The sequence below is a fragment of the Pinus tabuliformis genome, chromosome 9, assembly GCF_031772625.1.
Source record: "Pinus tabuliformis cultivar Carrire ecotype Pingquan chromosome 9, CPIR1, whole genome shotgun sequence".
In the NCBI taxonomy this organism is placed as follows: Eukaryota; Viridiplantae; Streptophyta; class Pinopsida; order Pinales; family Pinaceae; genus Pinus; species Pinus tabuliformis.
In genome coordinates, this window is record NC_142307.1 from 969,973,812 (window position 1) to 969,997,771 (window position 23,960).

Sequence of the window (23,960 nt, forward strand, 5' to 3'; positions counted from 1 at the left end):
AACGATTTGTTCCAAAATGGATTCTAAAATTGTTGTACAAGGCTTCATGCATTGAATATGTTTGTATGTGTTTGGTTGAGCATCAAGTCTACAGGTCTGAGTTTCCTATGATCTCGATTTCTCAAAGGTGTCTAACAATCCTTTGCATAATGTATCTGTCCCTACTCCTTGCCGGCAAGGTCTAACCATATTAGTGTATCCTGTATCTTGGATTTGAAGTTCAAAGGGAATACAAAACAATCTGGCATTGTATTTAATACGACAACAGTGAATGAAGCAGTGAGTTTCTCCTTCTAGTATGTGCTTTACAAAATGCGTTGAAGCTCCTTCTGTTATGTGCGTTGGTTCATATGATGAATATATATGTGTTGTATTCATATCTAAGTATTGTATTAATGTTTTGAAAGCCACACTACCTGGTTTCTTCGTTAACACCATCGTTGTCATAAATAACATCGTCCTGACATGCAATACCACCACTCCTACCACCGGTTCATAATCCCGCATATACCATTCAACGGAGCCACATTTAATGGACAGCGTGGAGGTGAGAGGTATGTGCCATACCACAGTTGAATGCTTAGTGCAATACCATCGATCCACCCTCCATAATATATAACGCTGGTACAGTCATCCATTGACCCCACAACGTTAACACCTCTCGTTATGGTTCAGTAGGCTTCTCCACCTGCTCCTTTGGCCAAGAATAGTTCCCTAATTCTAGCATCAAGTCGAATGCACATGCATGATCAATTAGAAAATATTTTGGGATCTTTAACTGATTCTTCGTAGCAAGCCAAGCGAATATTTTCGAGGAATACTAGAAATTTGACACTTCTAGACCATCCTGGCAACCGTAAGAGTCTTCAATAGGGATTTTGGCCTTCCGAGAAGAATTCCAAGATAAAGATCGTTACTATCCATATTTGGGTTCATCGGAGCAATTGCAGCTACTAGCAGCAGTAATTGCGTTTGGCAGTAAACTAGCGCATGGATTCGTGCCTCCATTTATGTGCATCGTAATCCTCAAACTAAACATGGAGCCTGATGTGGCCACAACGCATTTGACATGCATCCTCCAATGCGTTGAATGCTAGAGACTCCATTGAATTCTGGCGACTACACTCCACCGTGCGGCCCTTCGAACAGTCCTGTTGCGGTATTGATGTCAATTCATTGTGCATCTTTGTACGTATTGAATCACATTTTCATGAGAAACCTCCTTCTAAAGCAAAAACACAAATAACTGGGAAAGGCGCTCCATTGTGTGAACTGAGCATAAAGCGAACATGGTAGAATGGTCAAAACAGAGACAATGTGCGTTGTTAATTCCTGTGTTCAAAACCCGGAGTGCCCTAAAGCATGTCTCTGTCCATTGATTAAATCCTTTGTTGCATTTGAAGAAATTGAGTGTTATATCCATTGTTGTTTGCACTGTATTTGTTGTTGCTGCAGATATAGTTGTTCTAGCCTTTGAAGCTTTGTTTTAAGTGCTTCACTATGTTCATCCTTGAAAATATTTTCCTGTACAAGAGAAGTTATTCTTTCGTTTAATGTGTTGTTATCAATGTTCAATGTGGCTCGTCCGTGGTTAAGAAAGGCAACCTAAGGAGACATAGTTGAGACTTCCACCTCCAATGCAGTGACACTTTCTTCCAGTTATGAAATGTAATGCAACTTCCTTACGCGTGATCTTTGCACAGACTATCTGTTGGCAATAATCCTCTTGATTCTTTTTATCTCTTGCATTTGGTGCATTTGTGAAACCGGGCCACAATTTCAATGATGTTTGAGAAAGTGGTTAGCGATGATGTCCCTCTCTTGAACTAGTTAAGAGAGAAGGTACAAGATTATTTACCTGATCTTCGCAGACATCAGGCATCATGGAGGCACATCTAAGAGGGACCGTAGCTATCATATTGGTCTGAAGATTGGAGTTAGCACCAGAGTTTTATAATATACCTTTGATGTTGGCATTGATTGCTCCCTATGTGACCTGCATTCGATTCATGTGCAGAATTTGATTTATTACTTCGCTATATTCAACATGAAGTTCCAAATCGATGTCTCCTAGAATATGCAGTGGTCAAAAATGTAAGCAAATCTTAATGCTAGTTGAGGCATATTCATGTCGATTCTTGATTAAGACTCATTGCAGTGTTTGAGTAGTCGTATTAAAAAAAAAAGGGTTATAGTGATTGCAGTTATAGTCCATTTGGTCTGCAAACTTGAGAATTCTCATTTAACCAACCAGTTTTGTGTAAATTCTAGCCTAAGGTATAGTTGGAGAAAATGGCTAGACTTGATGATGCTTTAGAGTTACTGAATACACTAATACATTCCACTATTGGTGGGATGGTAAATATCAGCAAGGACACTCTTTCCGATATTTGAATTTGTCTGCATAATGCACAGGAAAAGATTGATTTTTTACAACTAGAATCTCAGTTCCAGCAAGATGAGCTTCAACAGATTTGTCATTCTAAATTGTTTTCTGCTCAAAACAATATGTTGTTCAAGGTTAAAACAGACACCCATCAACAACCAACAAGTGATGAAATTAGTAGATTGAGGTTGAATCAAATACAATACCTAATGAAGCAGCAGTTGTACATGTAGATGCAGGAATTCAGTGTGCACTTCCCAAGTCGCTCATCAGACCTTGGGAAGAGCTTGTCCATAACAGGCACAAAACAGGTCTTGGATATGACAAGAACGTGTCCTTTCATATTCCATATTACTCAAAGCCCATCCAGTTTCAGAGTGTTGGATTTCTTCATGACAATTCACCTTCAGTTGTTTCAGAATTTGTTCATCTTCCACAACAACAACAACAAAATGTTAAATGCCAACATTGTGACCGAGTTGGCCATGTGAAAGATCACTATTTTGATCTTCATCCATGTAAGGACTGTCATAAAACCAGTGATTCTTCAAACAGATGCTTCAAAACCAAACCTCCTGCAAGAACAAATATTCATCTTGGATGAATCGCTTCTTGGCAATGGGCTTCAACAGCGAAGAAGATATTTCGCTCATACAACAGGATTTGTTCTCGAATATTGAACAATCTTGCAGTTGAGTTTTCTCCATCATCTCACCTTGTATCTGACAGGGGGGGAAATGATGGTCATCTACAAGCTTCAAAGCCACATCAAGCAAGCTTGAGCCACAACCTGCCATACCAAATTCAGAGTTGTAGCCAGAGACAAAGATGCCCCTAAGCATGCCTTCAATTGGTGATGCCTCTTCAAAGAATTGAGGACACTTCCTCTAGCAGAAGACTTCAACTTCTTGCCAGTTTTGGAAGAGTTCCAAGAATTGCATTAAGCATTCCAGAGTTGGTGGTAATCCTTGAACCATCACAGGTTGAGACCTCCCTTTTCAGGTTGAGGTTCTCCCTTTTATGCGGGGTGAGACCTCCCTTTCAAGGTTGAAGGTTTCCCTCCTCAAGACATCACGAGCACTTCCTCTAGCAGAAGACCTCAACTTCTTGTCAGCCCTGGAAGAGTTCTGGGAAATGCACTAAGCGTTCTAGTGTTGGTGGTCATCCTTAAACCACCTCCCTGGATACCAACATTTCAGAGAGCACATTCAGCCTAGTGTTGCCATGCATTTTTGCACGTTGTGTATTACAACTCTCTTCTTGGACTCATACATAAACCTTCGGATTAAGGGGGCAATGTTGGACACTTAATCCTCTAAGGGTTGGTGTGGAAGCTGAACAACCAAAGGGGGTCCAAGGGACCACCTGGAATATGAAACCAAGGGTCATTCCTATGTATTATAAATATGTATCATTGTGAATAAGAAAAGCAATCTAATGTTTATCTTTCATATTCCCTCCGCCATGTATGTGTTTAATAGTCTTGTTAAAATTGTTGGTGCAGTCTTGTTAAAATTGGTAACTAGGGCCAAATTCCACTATGGAACAGCTCATTTGATGGAGATAATTATTACATTGAATTCCTCTTTTTGAGAGGACCAAAATCAACCTAAATATCATCCAAATCGGACAAAGAGAAATGTGTTTTTGAATTGAAGCCCACACATGTGCAAATTGTCAAGGTCGACTACACCATCATGTAGGCTCATGAAGCCCAAGCAACATGTCTTTTGACCCTAAACGACTTGTATAAATAAGAGAGACCTCCATCCTTATTTGGCATCTCATCACAACTCAACATTCTTCTCTCTCCTCATCTAATTGGTTCGTACAACTCAAAGATTGTAGGCACAAAACATACCATTGTTATCTAAAATTAACAAGTCTTCTTTTCATCTCATGACTACTCAAATAAGTTTAAGACTCGCATCAACATTGTGAAACTTCAAAAAAATGAAAATATTGGGCCATACAATGTCATCCAAGTCATCATTGATAATGCTTCTAATTATAAGGCAATGGATAGATACCCCAACATATTAAAGTTTGGGTGTTTGGTTCACGCAATTAACCTTTTGATGCATGATATTATTAAGATAAAGGAACCTCAATCAAATGAATTGGTTCATTGTACAAGAAAGGCAAAAAAATGACAATATTCATTACCAATCATAGTAATACCCATGGCCTTTTCTATAGTCACTCAACATTGAAGCTATTGAAGATAGCAAAGACTAGATTTGCTAGTTATTACCTTACCTTCAAGCGCCTTTTGAAGGTAAGAGAGGCATTGGCTAGCATGGTATCAAGTGAATCATAGCAGATATTAAAGGACAGGGCTACAACGGCATCTGACTGGCAAGATTTTCAAGAGGTGGACGACATTGTTCTTGATGGTCAGTTTTGGACAGGTGTGAGGAATGTTTTGCAATTCATCAATCCCATCTATAATATGATTTGTTTTGCAGATACAGATGCACTAGTGATTGGACAGGTGCATGAGCAGATGGGTAGCATGCTAGAGCAAATAAAATATATTGTTGAGCCGAAAGATCCCATCTTGTATGATCATATTCACAAACATGTGTTCAAAAATTGGGATAATCTTAATGTTCCACTCCATGCTTTGGCCTATGTCCTCACACCAAAATACTACTCTCCATCTTGGTTGGTCCAACCTACACCTAGGGGTGGGGTTAGGAGAAAACCACATACAAATCTAGAGGTACAAAATGGGTATATGTCGGCATTAGACAAACTGGTGCCTAACAGGGAGAAGTGTTCCAAATCACATGGAGAATTAGACAAATACTTCAATCAAACTAGAGTGTTTGGTTCTTTGTGTTATTGACGATAGAGATAGAATGGATCCTATAGAATGGATCCAAGGGGCCTTTGGCAAAATTGGATGTTAAGTGCTTTTACAAGTGGTTAATAATTCTTTTGCATAGAGGTGTTGGGGCACCTATAACTTCGAGCAGAACGCTTGGTTCATGTACACTACAACTTGAGGTTGTTAACACATTATAGTGACTGTGATCGATATGATAAAGCATATGTCACTTGGGACAACAACCTACAGGAGGACAATTTGGAGGATGAAACCTTACATTTGGAATAGTTGGAAGCATAACTTATGAAAGAAGATGATGAAGTAGCAACAACAGCATCAACAACCATGCCACCCCCATTATCCACTAGCAGTGCTCGAGTTGCAACAGCTTTGTCGCCACCTCCATCTGCAGCCTCATGTGGAGGTCATGTGCCTTCTCGTTTTGGATGTGGTCGTCCAACTATGAGTGAGGAGACTCAATAAACCACGAGAAAAAAAATTAGAAATTTTTCGTGGCAAGAGGAAAATGTAGTAGATAATAGATTTACTTGTCTTTTCTAGTTTCAAGTACTTTTTATAACTATTGACTCTTTCATATATTGTTTTTGCAAACAATATATGACAATTTAAGTTTGAAGTTTGAAGTTGGCAATTATAATTCATTAGTAATGAACTATGAATATGATGCTTCATGAGAGTTGAAATGTTTCATTTCATGTTTGATATTCTTTGTTATAGTTTGGTAATGGTTACAAGTACAACCTTAGTGATGACAAATGTTATATATTGAATTTTGAAACTTTAAAACTTTAAGATTGATGAATCATAAGAATCAATATGTTGTAACTCATAACTTGTGGAAATGTGATTGATGAAGATTATAACTACTACATGATTGATGTTATATTGTGTGGTTATATCTTCCGGATCCATCGCATTTTGTTGTTTTATGTATCGACGTTTCGAACCATCCTCTGTGGTTCATCATCAGGAATTTAGATGTGTGAAGTCAGAGAAAGATGAGGGTCTGACTTCTTCATTGCAATTTTTACCATGTATCGTTCCAATGCACGAACTTCTTGTGATTTCTCCCTTCCATATAGGTTGAAAATAATGGATTTGAGACTTCTGCGATCAGCATTTTATATCTTTCGGAACCATCGTATTTTGTTGTTTTATGTATCGATGTTTCGAACCATCCTCTGTGGTTCACCATTAGGAATTTGGATGTGTGAAGAAGTCAGAGAAAGGGTCTGACTTCTTCATTGCAATTTTTACCCTGTATCATTCCAATGCTTGAGACTTCTACGATTAGCGTTTTATATCTTCCGGATCCATCGCATTTTGTTGTTTTATGTATCGACGTTTCGAACCATCCTCTGTGGTTCATCATCAGGCATTTAGATGTGTGAAGAAGTCAGAGAAAGATGAGGGTCTGACTTCTTCATTGCAATTTTTACCCTGTATCGTTCCAGTGCTTGAGACTTATGCGATCAGCGTTTTATATCTTCCGAATCCATCGCATTTTGTTGTTTTATGTATCGACGTTTCAAACCATCCTCTGTGGTTCATCATCAGGAATTTAGATGTGTGAAGAAGTCAGAGAAAGATGAGGGTCTGACTTCTTCATTGCAATTTTTACCCTGTATCGTTCTAGTGCTTGAGACTTCTGCGATCAGCATTTATATCTTCCTGATCCATCGCATTTTGTTGTTTTATGTATTGACGTTTCGAACCATCCTCTGTGGTTCATCATCAAGAATTTAGATGTGTGAAGAAGTCAGAGAAAGATGAGGGTCTGACTTCTTCATTGCAATTTTTACCCTGTATCGTTCCAGTGCTTGAGACTTCTGCGATCAGCGTTTTATATCTTCCGGATCCATCCCATTGTGTTGTTTTATGTATCAATGTTTCGAACCATCCTCTGTGGTTCATCATCAGGAATTTAGATGTGTGAAGAAGTCAGAGAAAGATGAGGGTCTGACTTCTTCATTGCAATTTTTACCCTGTATCGTTCCAGTGCTTGAGACTTCTGCGATCAGCATTTTATATCTTCCAGATCCATCGCATTTTGTTGTTTTATGTATCGACGTTTCGAACCATCCTCTGTGGTTCATCATCAGGAATTTAGATGTGTGAAGTCAGAGAAAGATGAGGGTCTAACTTCTTCATTGCAATTTTTACCTTGTATCGTTCCAGTGCTTGAGACTTATGCGATCAGCATTTTATATCTTCCAGATCCATCGCATTTTTTTGTTTTATGTATCGACGTTTCAAACCATCCTCTATGGTTCATCATCAGGAATTTAGATGTGTGAAGAAGTCAGAGAAAGGTGAGGGTCTGACTTCATTGCAATTTTTACCCTGTATCGTTCCAGTGCTTGAGACTTCTGCGATCAACATTTTATATCTTCCAGATCCATCGCATTTTGTTGTTTTATGTATCGACATTTCGAACCATCCTTTGTGGTTCATCATCAGGAATTTAGATGTGTGAAGAAGTCAGAGAAAGATAAGGGTCTGACTTCTTCATTGCAATTTTTACCCTGTATCGTTCCAGTGCTTGAGACTTCTGCAATCAGCGTTTTATATCTTCCGGATCCATCGCATTTTCTTGTTTTACCATCCTTTGTGGTTCATCATCAGGAATTTATATTGTTTAATCCATGTTTTTATGTTTTTATATCTAATTCATCATTCTACATGCTTTTGTTGACATATATGCATCAAAATATAATAAAAAAATATTATATAAAATTCACTTCCGATTTGCTCTAGACATGGAAGCTTCTAAAATTGTTACTCCCCGCTCCCTCTTCCACGCAGCATTGGATAGGAGATTAAAATAGTAAAGATTTGTTTTGTTTATATTGTTATATGTTTCTACATATTTTCAATATTCTAACATGGCATTAGAGCATAGTCACAAGTTTGATACACACCCGGCTTGCATTGGAGGGAGATTATTGAACATTGGATAAAACAACGCTCCTTGTGTGTTTCGCAACATGGACTAACAGCCTCTTGTGGATCCTTATCTATGGCGATCCAATTGTTGACTAACACTTGCGGGTTTTGGTCTAATTGCAATCATGATTCCCAACGAGTCATATGGGATAATGTAATTTCACTTAGTATTTTACTACATGATGAATGTAGGATATACCACCTCTTTCTTCCAGCATAACCTAAACATTATTACCTTCCAAAGTGGCATATTCCAAGGCTCCACCTTAATAATGACTAGGGAGAACATTTGTAGAGGAAGATGTTATTTCATCAACACAATAAACATATTACATACACATTCTGCCCAATCAATAGTTCTTCATCAAATTCTTCTCAAAACCTAGTCAAGCTCCCTTACTGGGATAATGGTCCTCAAGGAAATTACATATACAACAATTACTATAGATCTGATCTAGTGGATCAAGTCGTAGATCTGTCCTCGATTTGGATGATCTCGATCTCCTTTACTACTTCGTGTTCTTTCCTCGAACTTGACACAACTGAGTATCTCACTCATAACAAACTTGCAATATTAGTCATGCAGATCACTTGCTTACTTGAGAGAATCTCCCTCTCAATGTCTCATGCCCCTGCACATCTTTGTGCCTTGCTCATCCCTCTCGGCCTTTCTGAGCCATGAGAATGAATCGCTCACCCTTGTACTTATACTTACCCTCGTTATACTTTGCCAAAGGGTGCAATACCATGGGTCATCAAAATACCATGGGTCTATGGGTGCAAGGCCCCATCACTTAGCCCACTTTCCCCATACATGAGAATACTCCCGACACTACCCAAAACATCAACAATTTTTATCAAACAAAGGATCAAAGACAAATGATGTTGAATGTTGACCCAAAAGCTCCTTATCTATATGGTTCAAAGACCACATGTATGAAGCAAAACAAATCAACATTGAAGACTTACAAACTACATTATAGAATACGTATTACAAATACAAATATAGGAAGAAACAAATAGGTCACTATTAGAACATTTCAGAGATAATATGGTTGGATGCAACATCCAAAAATACACACCCATAATAATCATTTTGAAATACAATACTAGTTCTTACACAGATTGCATAGAGAAGTGCAGTTAGTTGTTAACATAACTTCTAAAGAGTATTTTCATGTATGACTCTCTATGCAAATATACATGGTTTTAATAAAAAAGTTGTATAACAACTATCAAAACAATCTCTAGTAGATAGACGATAGAGATTCCTTGATATGTTGTCATCACCACATCAAATGATTTCTAGGAAATAAAACCCAAAAATTGTTTCGAATATTTCTTCAAATGTTAGGATATTAATAGGCAAGCATGATGCATCTATATGATTCAAAAAAAAAATCCAACATAAAGGGAGCTCTAGTGGATGGTCAGTTGTATCCTTTTTAGCCTTTAGTGCATAGAGGAAGGAGAATATAACAAAAGAATCTATCTTAGACAAATTTCAAATAGGTATTGTATGAGCACAATACGAAAATCCACAATGTATTGGTTATAGACACGGATCCATTATTGATCGAATATATCCTAAAAGAATATGAATCTGATACATGTTTTAAAATACATGAGGAAGGATCCTCTACTATCAAAACAAATCTCTAGTAGATAGGCAGTAAAGATAGCCCAATATGTTGTCATTGCCACATCAAATGATTTCTAGGAAATAAAATCCCAAAAAATGTTTCGAATATTTCTTCACACATTAGGATATTAATCAACATGCATGATGCATCTATATGAATAAAAAATTCAACATAAAGGGCGCTCCAGTGGATGGTTAATTTTATCCTTTTTATTGTTTAGTGCATAGAAGGAGAATACAACACAGGAATCTATCTTAGACAAATTTCAAATGGACATTGTATGAGCACAATACATATCCACGAAAGATCCATGATGGATCCAATGTGACCTAGAAGAATCTGAATGTGATACATGTTTTAACATACATGAAGAAGGATCCTCTAAATCATAATATAGGTCGCAAGCTACAACCATCCCAAAACCCTGTGCCCAAGATTTACACAATGAAATTAGGTTCATCAATAAGAGAAACAGAAGCATGATCCTTTTTGGGCATTTACAAATTAAAATAAGAAGTATACATATTTCAAAAATGCATGCTACAAAGAATAGCAAAAAAGTTAAGTCCCCTGACACGTGGATTAAGGATTCAACGGATACGGGGATTCGAGTGTCGGATACGAACACATTGACCCCCCGAAAAAGGACACGTTCGAATATGTTATATATATATATATATATATATAGAGAGAGAGAGAGAGAGATTTCTTACACAAATTCTCATTCATGATACATTCATTGATTTCAAACATAGATCTTCATCTAGATGTAAGTTTTACTATTACAAAGTAAGTTAGTAACATTATGCATAGTGATAGTACATACAAAATTCAAATACAATTGTAGTTTGTGACATGTCACATAAATGATAAATCATAAATTCTGAATTCAAAATACACATTCAATTCATCAATGATCCAATAGGAGAAAGACAAGATAGTAAGATAAAAGATACTTACAGCTGTAGTTTTCTCATTAAGTCATCAAAATCAAAATGTGTTACATAGGTAGTGCAATGCCAATGGCAAAAAGAAATAGAAAATACAAAACAACTACACAATTATACAAGCCTCAAGGAAGTAGGTAGTTCATGACTCATGAGTCATCAATCCTCATAGTCATCATCAAAATCAACATCGTTGTCCCCATCATCATGGTCACCACTGCTCACCTCTGTCGCATCCTCCTCCCCTGTATCCAAAGTCATCTTTGCATCTTCTGGTGTGGAGGATGGCCCCTCTACAGTATTACTATCATCAAATCTAACAAGCTCTAGCATTGGATCATTGAGATCCATGTTGGCCAATGCCAACTCAACACTGTTGTCCAGACCCATATCATCAGAAAAGAAGATGGAGTCACTTGAGAGAGGAGCCTCATGGCTAACTGATGTAGAGGGCTTGTTGCTCCATGATTTGCCCACCAAGAATAGGGTTTCTTAGCCCCCCTGTCTCTAATCAGATCATATCCTGCAAATTGACCAGTGCCAAGTGAAAACTCTGCAAAGGCATCCTCCACCTCATCAAGCAATGCTCTATCTTGAAAAATCCACCTGAATGCATCTCTCCTCCCTTATGAGATTTCCCCATCCATGTAAGGAGGGAATCTGCAGGAAGGTCCACCATTCAGCCACTCATGGTTGTAGTATTTTGGGTTCAATGAGTGAGCCAAACAATGTAAAGGTGTGGAATTCTTGTCACATCTGCTGACAAGAATATCATGTATAATGGTGAAGAAGGCCTTTGGTGATGTCTCATACTCGGGGCACTCAATCGTAAAATAATGCTCCTCACAAACTCAATCATGGAATCCCATCCCTCATAAACCTCTCCTAGGATGGGTTGGTCTATATCCACAAATCGAACCAAAGAAATGATAGGGTCCATGCTCTGAATAAGTAGATCTACCCTCTCCCACCAAGCATCATCTAGCACTGTGTCCTTCACTCCTTTAGAGGCCACTTGATCTATCTTTTTCCAAAAAGACCAAAACTCTGAAATAACCATGGCCCCAAGGGCAGTCTTGACCTCCCTCGACCTCTTCAACATGATGAATGAAGAGGCAAACCATGTATCCACAATCTTCAACAATGATAGATTGTTGTACTCCTTGTAAATAGTGAGGCCATTTGTATGATTTTGTACGAAGTTACGGATATGTCGTGCATCCTCAATAATGTTACAATGATAGGGTCCATGCTCTGAATAAGTAGATCTACCCTCTCCCACCAAGCATCATCTAGCACTGTGTCCTTCACTCCTTTAGAGGCCACTTGATCTATCTTTCTCCAAAAAGACCAAAACTCTGAAATAACCATGGCCCCAAGGGCAGTCTTGACCTCCCTCGACCTCTTCAACATGATGAATGAAGAGGCAAACCATGTATCCACAATCTTCAACAATGATAGATTGTTGTACTCCTTGTAAATAGTGAGGCCATTTGTATGATTTTGTACGAAGTTACGGATATGTCGTGCATCCTCAATAATGTTACCAATCCAAAGCACATAAGAAGCAATGGATTTCAGTTAAGTTCAATGAATGGACAATGCAAGATATCCAAAACACTTGTGGATATTTAGCTTCCACAAACATGCCAACAACCTTGCAAATAGATGCATTATCTATAATAATTTGCACACAAGAATCAACACCTACATATTCAATAAATTTAATAAACAACTCACCCATATATTGTGCATCCTTGTATTCTCCAAGTGTATCCACTGCTTTCAAGAAAACTTGACCATTCAAGACACCATGAAGTTGATGAGTGGGTGCCATGTTGGACATGTCCATCCATCAAAAACAATGCTAACCCCAGATGTTGGCCATGATGCTTTAATAGCCTCAAGCACTTTTTGCACCTCTTTTTTTGCCTTCATCAACAATGTGGTTTTAAGCTTCTTTGAACCAAAAGGCACATACCTTGATGGAGCCCCTTGAGTTAGAGCTTAACACATCTCAATAAATACAGTTGAGCATGCAACATTATAGGATATGAAGTTTTGATTAAAAAAAGGCAATGGTGAGATCAAGCTCTTCCCGTTTCTCCTTTTGAAAAATCATGTCCATTGGACCAAGTGAAATTGTCTTTCTTTTTGCAGATTGTCCCACACTAGAACTCTCAAATGGAAATTTGTTGCTGCATTTCCTCAAAAATGGAAGGGTATCATCATTCTTGGTTTTTTTCTTTGCAGCCACATTTGCCATACCAAGATTGGACTCTCTTTCCACTTCCTTCCTCTTTGGTAAAGACACTTTTGTACAAGCTCCAATTCCACAACCTGGTAAAGCCAACAAATGGCCTTTCACACGGAAATATGTGCTCGTGAAAGTATTGTGGCGAAAGTTGCATCTCCAATTCACATTGCCTCCTCCCTTCACCTTGTTGCTTGGCCTTTGCTCTCTTGTCACATATTTCCACAAAGGATATTTCTCAATGCTACATTGAGGAGGATGTCTTCCCTCAACATTACTTGCAATAGAAGGAATACTTGTAGCAGACTCTAAAGAAATTGGGGAGGAGGGGCATCTCCAAAGGGGACATTCTTCCCCTTCCTTCGGCCCTTCCCTACTGCCCTTGATTGAGCCATGAATACTGTAAAAAAAAAAAACCAAAAAATGCACAAATTTGTAAAAGAAATGCATATGCAAACCGCTGTAATAAAAATGCAAAACAAATAGAGAAGAAATGCACTTACCTGTTGCTTGAATCTCCTTGAAAACGCTCCCACACCCTTTGCTCCTTGCTCCAACACACTCACAGTAAACCCACAGCAAAATAGAGAAGAGAGTGAAATAAAACAGCAGCAAAATCGCCTTTTTAAGGCCACGCGGGTGACTTTTTCCGGATTCGTGTCCGGAAATCATGACATGTCGTGTCCGATTGGGACACGATCCGTCCCAATCAGACACAAAGTGTCAAAATTTCCGGACATGATTTGGCACGAATCGTGTCGGATTCGACGGATTCACAACACGTCAGCCATTTTGAACAAATCCAGTTTCATAGCAGAAAAGTAGTCTCATGGCAAGGGCCTTGGAAGTTAAAACCAAGTGTCATAAAACAATGGGCTTTTAGATCAATGTGTGCTTAATAGCTCCAAGGTTAAGAAGGATCTATGTTAATTTTTTGTTGTTGTTCAAACATGGTAAGATACACACTGCATTGACCTTTTAAAGGCCAATGTAATTCAATAAAATTGTCAGCCCCATTTTTCCCTTTTTAGCTTACACCCACCAATAGACAACAGACACAGGAAATGTTGAAGTTCTCCCCCCACACAGGATATAGAGCACCAAGCTATATAAATATCATAATCGATAAACAATCCACCAAATTAACATGTTATTTATGGTGATAAACAGCTGACCTAGTTAACATACCATCTTGTTATTAGGCAGATTTTGAAAACAAAACTCAAGTCTAAGTAATTTTTATGATCTTACTGATGGCTGTCAGCATTACTGCCATTTTGAATTTTACTATTGCTGGCAGAACTTGTGTTTGAACTCTCCCTTGGCTGGTCCTCTACTATCAAAACAAATCTCTAGTAGATAGACAATAGAGATTGCCTGATATGTTGTCATTGCCACATCAAATGATTTCTAGGAAATAAAAACCAAAAAAATGTTTCGAATATTTCCTCACACGTTGGAATATTAATCAACATGCATGATGCATCTATATGAACAAAAAAATTCAACATAAAGGGAGCTCAAGTGGATGGTTAATTTTATCCTTTTTATTGTTTAGTGCACAGAAGAAGGAGAATACAACACAGGAATCTATCTTAGACAAATTTCAAATGGATGTTTTATGAGCACAGTACAAATCCACGAAAGATCCATGATGGATCCAATGTGACCTAGAAGAATCTGAATGTGATACATGTTTTAATATACATGAAGAAGGGTCCTCTAAATCATAATATAGGTTGCAAGCTACAACCATCCCAAAACCCTGTGCCCAAGATTTACACAATGAAATTAGATTCATCAATAAGAGAAACAGAAACATGATCTTCTTTTGGCATTTACAAATTAAAATAGGAAGTATACATATTTCAAAAATGCATGCTACAAAGAATAGCAGAAAAGTAGTCTCATGGCAAGGGCCTTGGAAGTTAAAACCAAGTGTCATAAAACAAGGAGCTTTTAGATCAATGTGTGCTTAATCGCTCCAAGGTTAAGAAGGATCTACGTTAATTTTTTGTTGTTGTTCAAACATGGTAAGATATACAGTGCATTGACTTTTTAAAGGCTAATGTAATTCAATAAAATTGTCAGCCCCATTTTTCCTTTTTTAGCTTACACCCACCAATAGACAACAGACCCAGGAAATGTTGAAGTCCCCCCCACCCACCCACCACACAGGATATAGGGCACCAAGCTATATAAATATCATAATCAATAAACAATCCACCAAATTAACATGTTATTTATGGTGATAAATAATTGACCTAGTTAACATATTATCTGGTTATTAGGCAGATTTTGAAAACAAAACTCAAGTCTAAGTAATTTATGATCTTACTGACCTGGTGTCAATGGCAACCCATGATGACTGTCAGCATTACTGCCATTTTGAATTTTACTATTGCTGGCAGAACTTTTGTTTGAACTCTCCCTTGGCTGGTCCCCAAGAGTATTTGGCCTAGTAGTGCTGCAATTAAACAAAATAAGTTATCCACCAAACCAAAAAGATATAAATGGTCCTACATGATACAAAGCCCAATCACAATACAAAAGCAGTGAGCATAAAATATGGTTCTTGTACAAGTTAAGAAACTCCATCAACACCAGCCTTCACAAAACAAACTCTAAGAGGTTGATAGAAATTGCATCAATTGAATCACCAGCCACTCAGACACAAAAACACTAACTCTAGTTCTGTCTAGGTTCCAATCAAATTAACTCTCGAGTCTTCAAACCAAAAAAAAATTCCAACTTTCTCATATTCGGAGGCAACCCTATTTCAAAACTTAAGCCACAAAGCATTGACAAACCATACAAAGCTCAAAATATCATTGACATGCCATATAAGCCAACATACCAAGATAACAATTGAATTTAGAAATTCGTTAAAAAAATGCAAGTTCAAAGCATAAGTGGCGTTGTTTCATTAGTATAATGCATACAAACATGCACTGCATTTCAATAAAAGATGTGAAAGTTATAGTCCTGGAAAAAAACAAATCACACTAACAAGCGTTTACTGAAGGACAATGCCAGTGTTGCTCATCTACAGTGGCAAAGCCTCGTTACCTTAGACAAAATTAGATGAGATAATGAGATAATTTATTGAAGTCCAGTGAATGATCACAACAAGTAGGCCAATGTAATTAAAAGTACATCAAGCGTATATACATAGGAGTGCAAGGCCAGCTCCTAGAGCTAAGTCATTAATAGTAGAAAAAGAGAACTAGACATGTGGCTAGAAAAATGTTCAAATAAGTGCAGAACAAGACCATGACAAGTATAAACAATGTCAATGTGTTGGAAGAAGACACTAACACTGAATGAAGGGACAGAAAATAAGGCTCCTCAGCTAAAGGGGGCAATGCATTGCCTTATAATGTCCTCTAGAGAATACCCAAGGCCAAAGGGGACTAGCCATGTAATCTTAGGACGAACCTTGGGGGGGGGAACTAGATCAAGGAAGTCATCACCCTTAACAACAAAGGCTAGGGGAAAGAATCTCTAAATGGAAAGCTAAATGCCTGACGAAACATGGAAATTAGTACTACGCAAGCAGAGAATCCGAACTCGCGGACATCCAAGGAACGACAGGTCTATCAATATGGTGGTATTTGTTCTAGAGTCTTGAAAGAGAGCTCCTTAGAAGTTTGGTGGAAGCCAATCGACGTACCACGGGGGTGGGTCAAAACAAAACATCACGCCCCATTGATCTTACATTTGGTTAGTAAGACTATGATTTGTGTTTGAAAACATCCCTCAAGAAAAAAGCTAGGCTTCTCTAGCTTAGATAACTTACTAACCAACCTCACTAATGAGGCACTCAAATGCACCTTGTGATTGCCATAAGACAATAAAAAATCTACCCTAAAATCATATTTTGCTTTTGAAACCACGCATCAATCTAAATACCAACAACTTCAAGACTAAACAAGAACACTTGTGAGTTAATAATCAGTTGAAAAGATCTATGACAAGTTTACTAGCATAGACCCATTTCAACCCGCAAACGAGAAGGATCAAATCTCTTGAGGTGCAAATTTCTTTTGGAGTGCAAAACATGAAAAAAGATTTGCACCTCAAGAGATTTGATCCCTCATAACACTTGATAGATCTGCGATCAAGACTAAGCAAGCACACTTGTGAGTTAACAATCGGTTGGAAAGTCTATGAGAAGTTTACAAGCACAGATTCATTTTAACCTTGAATCTATCAAGCATCGAGAGGGATCAAATCTCATCAGGTGCAAATTTCTTTTGGAATGCAAAACTTGTAAAAAGATTTACACCTCGAGAGACTTGCTCCTTCTCAACACTTGATAGATCCACGATCAAGATGGAGCGGAGGGGGCAACATGCATAAACTCCATGCTTATCCTAGAAGGAATTAGACACCTTCACTTTGAACAACACACCAATAAAATGTTTTAACCATAAGAAATTTGTTATTTTCAATTTATTTTTATAATATACAGATAACTTTATATAATATATTCATAGTTAACAACCCGGTTAGCTCAATTGGTCGAGTTCCTATAGTTAAGCACCTTTGCTACTAGGAGGCCACAAGTTCAAGACACCTTCGGGGTCAAGCTATGTGTCTGAGCCGACAGGAAGTAATCCCTTCTAGTGGATCTGCCTAGAACAACATTCCATGGACGTAGCGAGTCACCAATCTCCAGTGACTGTGAACCACATAACTAACAATGAAATATTTTACTAAACATGGGCACTGAAATATTAAATTATTTTTCTTATTAGTATATTTTAAAATTCTCTCTCTAAAAAGTTTTATAAAAAGGTTTACTCTCTTTATAAATATAGATGAAGTTGATATTGAGATAGAGATAGAGAGATTTCAATTATTCCCTACTTGTGTAATTCATTACTTTTTAATATGAAGTTGATGGCATTTCAAAAAATATTAATAACAATTTTTTTTTATTAATGCAAGTTATAACTTGACAAGTGATTGGGGTGGCGGGTCAAAACTCATAGCGTGTAGTGTGGGTTCTCCAGGGATGAACTAAATCTCAATTCGCCCGCCTCACACACACAGCTCAGCTGCGATGCCATCTGTTCACCCTTATATATAAACAGAGATTGAGACTGAGCAATTCAAAGAGCAGTTTAGCGAGTTGGGCAGAATTGAATCCACGACTGCCTTTGCAACTCAAAATCCAAGCCTCATCTAGGAAGATGCAGGGAATCACAACCCAATCCAAGAGGATACAGCGCTTGATGGCCACGTAGGTTTCTGTTCAATGAATTTGCTTGTTGAGTACAATGTTTCAATATATATAACATTGTACTTAAGTACATATTGAAATATTTTATTTATAGCCTGCATTAATTAGAAAAAAAATTAAAGCCCCACTCGAGCAGGGACAGACATAGGCATATAGATTATGGAAGCAAGCAAGAAAGCAAGTGAGAGGCACCACGGGTTCGAGCCCCTTAAACTACATCTATGATCAGGGATGTCCGAAATAGGGAGGGGATCCAAGTAAGTTATCAAGTGCCTAGAGGCCCAGAATCCCAACTATCCCCCTTGGTGACCATCATACAATATGATAAAACTATAAATGTGACTCTGCGCAAATAGGATCCAAAAACGTCCCACTCGAGTAAGGACAGACATAGGCATAGATTTATTTCCCCCCGAAGACATAGTTGCTCTGCTTCACAAATCAGTTACCCCATGAAGAGGTCACCCCGGGTATCAAATGTGTGTTCTTATATGTGTGTGTGTGTCTGTGTTGCATGAAACTTCTAGGAACCCGGCATTCCAGGCTGTACCCGTACCCGAACTCTGAAACTTGGAGACTTGTTTTTCCTTCTAAATTGTCATCTATGGGTCTTATTCCGTTTTTCTTGCAAGATAATGTCTTATTCAATTTTATATATATATATGACGTTTCAGTCGACGTTTCAATTTTTGGGAGGTGACGCTTCTAAACATACCCATCTCGGAAACTCCAACATGTTTCAATGTTTCGTGCAACTTCTATATATATATATATATATGTCCACTCCCTATTAAGCATTTACGGAATTACACATCTCCCTCGTCCCCTAAATTAGAAAGCACTTGTCAATGGAAGAAGACATCTCTCTCTCTAGAATTTAAATTTAAACAAACAAACAAAAAAAATTAATAACAATGTTTTTCTAATTAATGCAAGCTAACATTTCAATATGCACGTTAAGTACAAAGTTATATATATTGAAACATAGTACTTAACATGCATATTAAAATATTTTATTTATAGCCTGAATTAATCAAGAAAGAATTGGCTTACACAAGCAAGAAATAATTGAAATCCCTCTCTCTATCTCTCTCTCTCTCAATATCAACTTCATATATATTTATAAAGATAGTAAAACTTATTTTAACGATAACTATAAATAAAATAAATTATTTTATTTATATTTATCATTAAAAAAGTTCTCTCTCTCTCTCTCTCTCTCTCTATATATATATATATATATATCAAGTTGATATAAAATTATTTTATTTATAGTTATCATTAAAAAAACTTTGCTCTCTCTTTATAAATATATATGAAGTTGACATTGAAATATATTCCTTAACATGGATATTCAAATATGTTATTTAAGGCCCACACTAAAACATTTACAAACAAAAGAATTGCACATCTTACACACAGTGGAAAGTGAAAATATAAGAAATTACTCTCTATTGTTCCCCTTTGCAATTTCCTCAACAAGTTTCAATTGTTTGACTTGATTTATTATATTTCTATTTGTGCATGTATTTATATGTGTGCGCGATGCATAACGGGTTTAGAATTGAACCAACTTATCATTTATGATATTACTTTTATTACTTTTTACTTTTTATTGCCTTTTTAATTGAGTAGCCAATGTGTTTTTTTTATTATTATTATTTTGATCTAACACTTCTTCACTACAACATCTCCCCCCATACTAAGTTGTAGAGTGCCTCTCAACACAATAAAGGGGTTCTTGTGCAACAAACAAACCATTGAACTTGTCAATGTCAACACAATTGACTTGATATATATCATATAACACTATCCAAAACAAAAGGCCAATGCATAAATACCTCCCAAAATGCCTCTCAACACAATAAAGGGGTTCTTGTGCAACAAACAAACCATTGAACTTGTCAATGTCAACACAATTGACTTGATATATATCATATAACACTATCCAAAACAAAAGGCCAATGCATAAATACCTCCCAAAAAAATAGAGACCTTACATCAATGTGTCAAATCAACTAAAAGGGAAAATAGAAACAAAGGTGACTAATGGACAAAAACATATGTTTAAGAACAATTAATATAATTTAAGACATTTAAAATTAGGAGAAATAAGAGAGTTACTCAAAAACTATTTGAGATATGCAACATAACGATAAAGATTAAAAAGACAAATTACCAAATTTAACACATCAACGCAATTAATTTATGAGATCATCAAAGGGTTAAAAAAACATCAAATGAAATGGAAATAATCTTGCAAGTTGTTGTACCTAATATACCAGGCCTCTTCATATAACAAAGCAAGAGAAGATCAAAACAATGCAAATACTAACATAAAAACACAAGGATGCAAGTACTAAAGGAGATTGTCGCGACTGTGCATGGGTCATTGATATGGTAAACACTCTATATTGTATCAAGTATATATACTACAAAAATGGTGGAGAATGATCATCTTTGACCAAGTCTCCTAGATGCACAAATATGAAATATAAAAGTTATGGGATTGATCTTTTTTTTAAGTTTAAAAAATAGAGAACACAAGATGAGTTGATATGGTAACATAAAAACACAAGGATGCAAGTACTACAGGAGATTGTCGCAATTGTACATGGGTCGTTGATATGGTAAACACTATATTGTATCAAGTATATATACTACAATATTATGGAGAGTGATCATCTTTGACCAAGTCTCCTAGATGTACAAATATGAAATACAAAAGTTAAGGGAGTGAACTTCTCCTCTCAGTTTCCCTCTAGCACACTAAATCTTCCCTAATTGTTTTCAAATCCAGATCATGGATGAAGACCTAGCACGCTATTTTGTTAACCCCATTGAAAGGGTTTAGATTTGGTTGATCCCATGCTGCCACAACTTCACTATGACACAAGTCTCTTCAAATAATGACTCACAAGCCTGTCAATGCATGATGGTTTACCAAAATCGATGATGAATCTTGACCCCACTAAACTCATGTTTTAAAACTCCGACTCCGACTCCGACTTCGACTCGGCCGAGAGTCGACTCCGACTCGGTATCAACTCGCCCGGCTCGATTTCAATGACTCGATCGTTGTAAAAAAATACATTAAATATTTATTTTTTATAAAAACACATAATTTTAAAGATTTTCATTCATGTTTCCAAACACACAGCATTAGAATATAGATAGAAGACAACATATGATCAAAGTAGGCTCATGAATATATCCATTATATCAAAATGGCACCCAGTGCATTGTCCAATACATACACGATGATGATATAGAGATCAAAACAAAAACACATAACCAAGGAGGCTATAAATGGCCTCTGCAACAAAAGTCTGTGACCAGTACTACTGGCTACTGCTAGAGTTGCCAACATCATCTGGGTCAGTGTTACTTGGGAGCTTGAGCAAAAGTAGGGAGCGAGAGCGAAAACGAGGGCAGGAGCGACATTTTCAGAAGCGCTCCCGGTTTGGGAGCGAATCCCAGAGGAGTTCGACAACCAATGTCACTAACATCAAGGTACATAAAGGGATTGGTGCTCTTGATTAAATACAAGTTCCATACCCTAATACATGACAAAATTCAATGGAAACATTGCAATCCTCCAATCCTGGAATCCTGAAAAATTGATAAGTTTGTTGGATTTTGAATGAAATCTAAAATTCTACTTTCTCCATATGAAACCCAATGAGGCCAAAACCACTCTCAAACATCCTGAGTCATTTCATGGTAATGTTAAAAATTTAAGTAAAAGTGACAAGATGAAAATGAAGATTAAGGAAAATGTCACTTTTACTTTAAGAATTTAACATTACCATGAAATTTGAATAGTATATCAATACTAGGAGAGGGAAATGGACCCCAAATAGCATTTAACTAATTTAGAAAACACCTTGGAGTCCCCAACACTTAGCTAACAGTTAAAAAAATTTAAAAAAATATGAAAAAACGCATTTTTTTTGGGGTTACAGGCCGCATTCATTGACTCGACCGAGTTATTGCAAAACCGGCCGGGTTGGCCGAGTCATGCAATGACTCAGCCGACTCAGTCATGACTCGGCCTCTCGTTCCATTTTTTCTGCCCGGTCACAAAAAATCCCATCAACTCGGATCAACTCAACCGTTTAGGATTCGATTCGGCCGTTTTTTAAAACATTGCACTAAAGGGGTTCAAATTTGGTTGAATCCTATACTGCCACTCTTTGTGACACAAGTCTCTTCAAACAACAACTCACCATCCCTGTCAATGCATGATGGTTCAACAAAATTGACAATGGATCTTTCCTTCTCTGAGATGGGTTATGCAAGTGAGCCAAACTCCTATGCCATATTTTCCTTAGGAGACAACTGTCCTACTACTAACTCCTCCTTCCCAACTAGCAATGAGCTCATGTATTCTCCTTATCATATTGTTGTTGCCCCTTAATTGTCGTGGTCTCCAAGGCATCTCTGATATTTTTGTCTCCATCTGTTTCTTATTCCAACTCAATTTCTTTCCCGTCGCCACAATTTTTCCTTCCTTGTCCTCCCCTCCTCTTGCAGCGCAATTTCATTTGTAGCTTTCTAACCCCTAATATGCTTCTTCTCATTGTTTAAGGCTTCTCTAGCTCCACCTAGCGAAGACCCTTCCTGTCAAAATAAAAAATGTGTAAAGCAATCCAAGGAGCCTAGCCTAGTGTTGGGAAAGAACATTTGTCTGAACACTAATCACAAAAATTGAGAATGTTTCCATAGTTGGACACATTTGCTAGTACATGCATGACCATGGAGTTTCTGAATAAATGGATGACAACATACTTCTCAGCACTTTTAGGTTGTATGGGTTGGGTCAATTACTCTGGTGAAGATGCTCTAAAATTCCTAAACACCTATTAGCACTGGTGTTCATAGGCGCTCTTCACCAAAAAATGGACAATCGATTTTGATGCAAGGTCAAAGAAGCGAGAGATTATCCCTATTCACATTCATCTTCTAAGGATTCCCCTCATATTTTGGTTGAAAGATGTATTCAGGGAGATAGGTAATATGGTGGATTTGTTTTACAAAGCAGACTCTTCATATCTACATATTGTTTACATGTGTTTGGTGTGGATTCTGGTAGGGCTTAATCTCTCAATAGTCGTGGCAGATGTTATTTCCATTATATCATGGAACCTAATCCATAGTCAAACGTTGGATTATGAGGGTATTATGGTTTCCCTTTACGTGTGGATATTGTCACACCTATGATCACCTACGAATAGATGGTCCACTCCCTCAAAGAAGATAGACATTGGTTTGTAGGGCAACCTACAGAAAGGGAAACCCACCTACTTATGGGGAGTCCCACCTATGGTTTCTATGGGTATGGTGGCATGTCCAAAAGTTGAACTAACTTGGCCCATGTTTGAGGTGCCCTCATTCTCAGCCTCTTTGGGTCTGGTGGCTCACCAAGTCATAAATCAATCTCTTGCTCTTGAGGATCTCTTGGCCACAATGCTTTTTGTAAATTTGTAGTTTCTTCAGAGAGCCCCTCCTTAAGTGGGGAATCAATCACTACCCTTTTTGCTTCTCCTAATAGTTTTCTCAATGATTTGGGGTTTTCTATGGTTTGTCTCTCCCCCGGTGTTTCCCTTGGTGACTCTCTGTCAAACCTTGCCAATCTCTCCTTCCCTCATTCTTCCCATTTATTTTCCTTCAACCCCCCAA

The 23,960-nt window shown here is 37.5% G+C and overlaps 1 protein-coding gene across 1 annotated transcript in view; it reads right to left on the reverse strand.

The window, feature by feature from the left end:
* Window positions 1-23,960, reverse strand: part of LOC149151953 (eukaryotic translation initiation factor 4G-like) — a 109,839-nt gene that overhangs the window by 77,478 nt on the left and 8,401 nt on the right. Inside the window, 1 exon segment of the mRNA XM_089446014.1 lies at window positions 15,373-15,497. Within this exon segment, the coding sequence (XP_089302140.1) occupies window positions 15,373-15,497 (125 nt within the window).